General features: G+C 40.0%; 2 protein-coding genes across 5 annotated transcripts in view; one reads left to right on the plus strand and one right to left on the minus strand.

Moving 5' to 3' along the window:
• The window catches only part of noc2l (NOC2-like nucleolar associated transcriptional repressor), a 70296-nt gene that overhangs the window by 17710 nt on the left and 45447 nt on the right, over positions 1-7139 (minus strand). For 2 of the 4 annotated variants that reach the window (XM_020614756.1, XM_020614747.1), the window contains exons 3-5: positions 1434-1580; positions 1147-1324; positions 814-1051 (exon numbers count right to left, since the gene is read on the minus strand). In XM_020614756.1, the coding sequence (XP_020470412.1) occupies positions 814-1051; positions 1147-1324; positions 1434-1580 (563 nt within the window). Of the gene's footprint in view, positions 1-813; positions 1052-1146; positions 1325-1433; positions 1581-2054; positions 2169-2768; positions 4152-7139 lie in introns of those variants that run through there. The other 2 variants (XM_020614763.1, XM_020614770.1) reach the window with 2 other exon arrangements.
• Positions 2405-7139, plus strand: part of klhl17 (kelch-like family member 17) — a 15270-nt gene continuing 10535 nt past the window's right edge. The window contains 4 exon segments of the mRNA XM_020614795.1: positions 2405-2587; positions 4967-5231; positions 5522-5643; positions 5763-5984. Coding sequence (XP_020470451.1) covers positions 2423-2587; positions 4967-5231; positions 5522-5643; positions 5763-5984 — 774 coding nt within the window. The 5' untranslated portion in view covers positions 2405-2422.

Here is a 7139-nt window from a genome sequence, read left to right on the forward strand (position 1 = left end):
TTTTTTTAGTATAATACGTGTGTGGGTAGAAGTGAATCATTTACTGCTTGCAAACCAATGATGGTAAGATGATGTCATGGGGTAGGACTAGATAAGTCTGACTTCTTCCTACTCCATTCAAGCATGTACTAGGTATAAGCACATTGATATTGGATTATGTGTGTTGTCATATCAACTGTTTTTACATGCTTGAAAGAATAAATCAAATCAAATTAAATATCTCAGAAGGAAAAAAAAATCCCTATAAAAGCATTTTTCCATCAGAAATACACGTCACACACACACACACACATATATGTATACACAATTTTAATAAGTCGCAATTTAACTACTGCATCATATGCAGCTGTCTTTTATCTTTTATTTTTAAATGCTCAGAAATATGCTCCTGTCACTCTTTTGCATTTAAATAACAATGCTAATGTGGTCAAAATCATCACTGAAAATCATGCCAATTGGTTTTCTGACAGTCTACACACACACACACACACACACACACACACACACACACCATTTATATAAAAAAAAGAAATAAAAAGAACAAATTGTTGAATAGCTGCACCAAAGCACTGACTGACAAAATCCTTCGTGGGGTACAGCACTACTTAATTCAATGCATTTGATCAACCAAATAATTAATTGTTTTACTAAAAACCATACTATAGGTATGGTACTGGCACTAGTAACAAAACGTTTTGATACTTCATTCTATATGAAACATAAAGCAAACAAATAACAGCAGCAATTTTTCTGTTGAGATAGTACAGCTTGAATACACCTATCAGCAGCCTACATGTAAACATGTTGTCCTACCTGAACTGTCAGCCACTTTATAGCGACACATGTCCCCTTTTTCTCCTTTGGTTGTGGCAACAGCAGCTTTAAAGGCCTGGGTAACTTCTCTAAAGAGACGAGGTGTGGGTTCCTTGTTCATAGCAGCTTTCCAGTCTTCAATCATTTTGTCTGTGACTTTGATGGGCTCCAATCCCTTTTTGGACTTCTTTGAACTGTCCTGACCTTCCTCATCATCATCATCATCAGAGCTGGCCTCCTTACATGTCAAACATGTTAGCATTAATATCGATGTTTTCCAAGAGAACCCCTTATGCACTTTCACTCACACCCAGACACAAGCAGCTGGCTTACCTCCAGTCTGGATGGCAATCTGTGGTACTTTTTCTCATCCTCGGAGCTGTCTGTGTCATCAAAATTTAGGAGCGTTTGGTCGTTCTCTTGCAGAAATTTGTAGAACTCTGGATCTTTGTTCTTTAGCCTGGACAGTTGCTGCTTGTGCTCAGATGCCCTACCTTTCTTCTTTTCATCACTACACAGGAACAACACAAAAACAAAAAGAGCTGCTTGTCAGTCACCTGTTGACGCAGTCGCTTGTTGACACTATGTAAAAGTAAAAAATCCCAAAGCAATACACTCACGTTTTGGATGCCTCGGAATCTAAATTTTTCTTTTTGTTCTTTTTCTTGAAGCTATTCTGTGTGAGGGTTTCTTCTTCAGAGTCACCTTCACCTGTAGAGTCAAAGCCGGACAGCAGGAACTCATCCACAGTGAGGTCTTCTAATTTCCTACAAGACAATTCAGCAGATCAAGTATGCTAGCCAACATGTGGGGAAACATATACGCTACCTAGCCTTCTACACAAAGCTCACAATTCAAACTTTTCGTTGTTTGGCCTCAAAGCTGCTCGTAAGCTAGCCTGCTAGAAATATCGTACCACTCATATCATTAGTGTATAAAAAGTTTTAATGAAGGCAAATTGCTCGTAAGCTAGCCTGCTAGAAATGTCGTACCACTTATATCATTGGTGTATAAAAAGTTTTAATGAAGGCAAAACAAAGTGAACCGGTAACATTAGTATGTGAATTGCTTTAAAAAATCCCGAACAGTTAAGCTAGCGTTAAGGCACAGATAGCTAAGAAACAGCCGCACACCATGTTAGCTAGCTCAGACTGCATTAACAACAACAACTTTTAAAACCGACAAAACCTGGCATTATAAATCATAATAAACAATACATAGTAAAGAATATACTCATATACCTTTTCTGTTTCCCTGCCATGCTGAACCCAAAACGTGACACGACTAAACACACACCCACAATCCCCTGCGATAAAACGAAATGGTTGGTTGGTTGGTTTTATGTTTCACGGTTGCTACACTATGGCTACCTGGGTTTACAAATGTAGTGAAATAAGTATAGTTACTTTGATCCAACACTGTATAAACATCATTTGGCTTAGCTTTGGATATGTAGTGAAAGCATCAAATTGAATCACAGTTAAGAAATATTCATTTGGTAATAATTATTATATTCATATCAAGGGAACACGAGAACCTAAAATTTCACCACTAAGGATGTGTACAAGAACAAGCACTCTTTGGATGCAACACGTAAGATTTAAGTTAAATGATTTGCTGCATTCATAAGACACGAGTAACTAAAGATCGGCAGAAGAGGAAATGTCATTTTCCTGTATTATTTTGTCTGTTACGTTACACAACCACAAAGCTGGGCAAGCTTAGACACAGGAAGAAATCACTGCTGTCATATCAACACCGTCAACGGCTGGTGGTGAGTAAGCTAACGTTACTGGTTGTAATTCCTCTGTCAAGCAGGGCTAACATTAGCAAATGTAGTTAGGCCATATGAGCATGAATTAAACATCTGTAACGTTTATTTTATTTTAAAATGGGATCTATATACTATTTAACATTGAGAGTTGGCCGCTGTTTGATTTTCACTCTGTACTAACCGAAGTGGGGGTGATTCCGGTTCTTCCGACCAATCCTGGCGCTTCTCCATAAAACTCCGCCTTGCTCGCCTGCAAAGATAAATTTATCGAACGCACTTCCTGACTCTAACCAGACAAAAGGGGGCCCTTAAGGTCGCACGTGTCACGTCAAAAAGCACCCCAAACTGTTGCCATTTGTGTTTAATGAATAAAACAGTCATAATGATATATATTTCCTGACTGCCCCTTCTCTCCCACGGCGCCATATTTCAACAGTAGCATTCTAACTTCTATCACCGGCAGATCCAGTTCCACCTTAACAACACAATGTCTGCTTTCATGCAGTTTTTGCATTGACGTCAACCGCATACGGCACAAAACAGAGGCTTTCTTTATATTCCCAATGCTCGAGTGACAATATGGGTAGACAGTCTGACACCGGTCCCAGTTTTAAACCAATCTGACTGTGACAGCTCCTGCTTTATTTCCCATCACTTCGAGGAAGAGACTATCCAAGGGTAACCGCAACACAACCACCGGTACAGAAATGACATATCACTTTCTCTTATTGCAGCTGCGACAGCTTATAGCTACTGTTATTCAGAATAGGTGGAGTGGGGGTTGGGGTGTCTTCAGATCACATAAGGATGATATGCGAATAGAAACATGGCTCAGTCCACAAAAAATTACAGTGCAACATTTGTGTAGATATCCAACAAGATCGTGCGTGCTTGTCAAGGAGCCCCAGAATGAGAAAGAAGATTTTAAGTGACAAGCTGGGGGTGACCAGGACAAGGGCTTTGCTGTTTGGGTTGTCACATCTGCTCCAGCCTAATGTATCCATGTTTCAGTTTGTAGCATTGTTTCATGTTGTTCCCTTGGTCACAAGAGAATATTGTTTCCTTACAGAGAAGTATGGTTGGTGTGTTTTTGTGGTTGAATGTGTTTTGGAAAATGGGATCCAAAGCTGGTCACCAGGCAGCTGTGCTGACATATGATATGGTCCTCAGTGGGAGTGTGCAGAGTATTTAGCTGAAAGAGTACCTCTGAACAGATGACAACACTATTGTTATGCACTAGTGAATACTGCATTTGACTGGAGCAACGTGTAAAACAACTTGATCAGAATCAATATGTTGCTGTTTTTCAGCCTTTAGTGTAGCATTTCGTGGACTTAAGCCCGATCAATGTTCCATCCTAATGAGGCTGTGGTGGCTGCTTTGACGTGACTACCTTGTTATTTTCACAGAAAACTTGTTATATTTCCGAAAATAAAAAATGAATTTAAAATGAAAAATGCAAAGAACATCAATAAAGGGTAAAATCTGTCTACATCCTACTGTACGGCACACAAAGTCAAATAGGAAAGGTTATTTGTTATGAAACAGTAATTATACCCAGTTATGGACGACACAATATCAGATTAGAGAACCTTATTTTACACTTTTCAGTCCTGTCAGCTTCTGATCATGTACCCATTTTTCTGTCTTTGTAAGGTATCACTACATCTACTTCAGTACATTGGTTTTAGGCCTCTTTCTAGTTCTAGCCAGGTTCACCTGTTACAGTAGGTCCCATAATGCATCCTCAGTATTCATCAGACAACTTCTTAGATGCTGCGTGACAATGGTTATGCAAATGTTCCGAAGTGTATTTTCCATCCGAAAGAAGGGTGGATGAGACCACAAAGGAAAAGGCTAACTCAGAATACACCCTTCTCTCCTCAAACCCTATCTACTCCTTGACTGCAGCTGGGGTGGGCGTGGAGGTTCACAGCTAAATCTGGTGCAGTTATACTCACTAGTTAGGAGTCTTTGCAGTTAGACAAACCAATAGACGAAAAGCCTGCATTGATTTGATTCCAGTTTAAGTAATAATGGGCATAATTTTACTCACTCTTCCTGTTTGTATAAGGAGATCTAATCAGTCTTGACTGAGACTGTCAAATAACCAGGCCAGCCAACCTACCAGACTGTGTAATTACTCTATACTGGGATTTCTGTCATGGTGGTAGGCTTCTTGTCACAGCTATCAGGATAGGTACTGTAAGAGTAACAGCAGGCATAATGATTGCTCAGGACACCTGTCATAACACTTGCATCCCTGTAGATACACTTATCTCTTGAAGGAGGGAGATTTCTCTGGTGACAAAAGACATTTAAGGAGATAGTGGCATTGATATTAACTGATATGAAAACGGTTTTCCGTGTTTTTTTTAGTTACCCAGAGTGCGGCCCAGACAAGAGCCCACGACCATCACATCAGACACCATGATGGAGGGGGGCATGCAGCTGCTCAACCGCGATGGTCACAGCATCTCGCACAACTCAAAGCGACACTACCATGATTCCTTTGTGTCTATGAACAGGATGCGACAGCGTGGCCTTCTATGTGACATCGTGCTCCATGTGTCCAACAAAGAAATCAAGGCTCACAAAGTGGTACTGGCATCCTGCAGCCCCTACTTCCACGCTATGTTTACCAGTAAGTTCAGTCCATGTTGTCCTGATAACCAAAACCTCTTGACACAGAATTCTGCTGGAATACACTTATTGGAAAAGAATTCAGGATTTTCAAAAATTCCACAGTTAAAACAACTGATTAAATGAACAACAACAAATGAGCTGTGCTGACATTTTGCAGCAGCCCTGTATACATTAGGAGCTGCCATTTGTCAGCTTGATTGAATACGGAGGCAATTATATCAGCCAGAGCTTTCCTGATTATAACTCCTAGGAAAAATGTGACAGCTCTCGTTCTGTGCGGTCATGCAGATGAGATGTCGGAAAGTCGGCAGACCCATGTGACCCTTCATGACATTGACCCTCAGGCTCTGGAGCAGCTGGTCCAGTATGCCTACACAGCTGAGATTGTGGTTGGGGAGGGCAATGTGCAGGTAGTGTAGAACATTAATAAAAAAAACTTAAATTTGACTTTGAATTTGATTTCTATTTATCACAAAGTGCAAAAACACACATCAGTGTACATTTCCACCTGTAATTGGTCTCTTCCTAGACGCTGCTTCCAGCAGCAAGCCTGCTGCAGCTCAATGGGGTGCGGGATGCCTGCTGCAAGTTCCTCCTCAGCCAGCTAGACCCCTCCAACTGCCTGGGCATCAGAAGCTTCGCTGACACACACTCGTGCAGCGACCTGCTCAAGTCAGCACACAAGTACGTCCTGCAGCACTTTGTGGAAGTGTCCAAGACAGAAGAGTTCATGCTGCTGCCACTGAAACAGGTAGGGGTGATGCTTGTTCCCTTGCCTGCTGTGTCTTCTATCAAGTGGCACTTTTAAAGAAAGCTGTGGCATATTTAAGGTAAACAGTTGTTGGTAGAGCTGTCTACTGGAAACTGCTTCCTCTGTTTGGCAGTTATACTGGTAATTTGCTTATTGTGACATTTAGCTACGTAGTTATATTGTGTCACCAAAGAAAACTTGGGTATAAACAGTGATGGATGAAGTACTCAGATTGTTTACTTAAGTAAAAGTACCAATACCACTGGGTAAAAATACTCAGTTACAAGTAAAAATCCTGCATTCAAATTATTACTTAAGTAAAAGTACAAGCATAAAATATATTTAAAGTATTAAAAGTAAAAGTTCTCATTATGCAGAATGTTACAGTTCACATATCATATTATTGGACTATAATTGTTGTGTACATCACAATTAATATTGTAGCTGGTAAAGGTGTAGCTAACTTTAACTACCTTATATGCTTATATAGCTCATAGCCTCAGTTTACATAGTGACAACTGGCTGGAGTCATATTATTTAAAATATCTTTTAATACACCTATATAACATCATAATATCATTATCAGTGGCTCAGCTTGATTAATCCAATCAGTTGCTTAGAAATATACCACAGATACAGTAGACCTACAGTAATCCTAGGAAGAATTTAAGTTTGTTGCTACATATTGTTTAATACAGTTTTCTCACTGATATTAGCACAGTTTCCTGTTTCCAAAACAGTCATGTTTTTCACCACCACACAGATTCTGCAATGGAAGCTTGTTGTTGTGTTTTTGAAATTCTTTAGAAAATCTCTCTTCCTCTTCAGTCTTCCTACACCAGTCTCTTGTCTCTTCTGGTTTTATCATCTCACTGTTTCGCCATAGAATAATATTTGTGGCGCATCATCTTAGCTAAGCAATCACTCTGCTGGACTCAGCAGTGGCAGTGCTGTAGCTCCCATCCCACAAGTGGTAATTAGGCAAAGCCAGTGACATTTTCACAACTGCTGTACTGTTTATAGAGCTAATAGCATTGCTTTCTTCTCTGAGGTATCACTCAGGGTTTCTTTTTTGGTTCCACTAATTTACTGTTATTTATTCAGTCAGGGTTTGGGGGAGATTTTTGGTTAGATTGAGGCTAGCTAGTTGCTAGT

This window comes from Monopterus albus, unplaced genomic scaffold (genome assembly GCF_001952655.1).
Source record: "Monopterus albus unplaced genomic scaffold, M_albus_1.0 scaffold6.1, whole genome shotgun sequence".
NCBI classification, from domain to species: domain Eukaryota; kingdom Metazoa; phylum Chordata; class Actinopteri; order Synbranchiformes; family Synbranchidae; genus Monopterus; species Monopterus albus.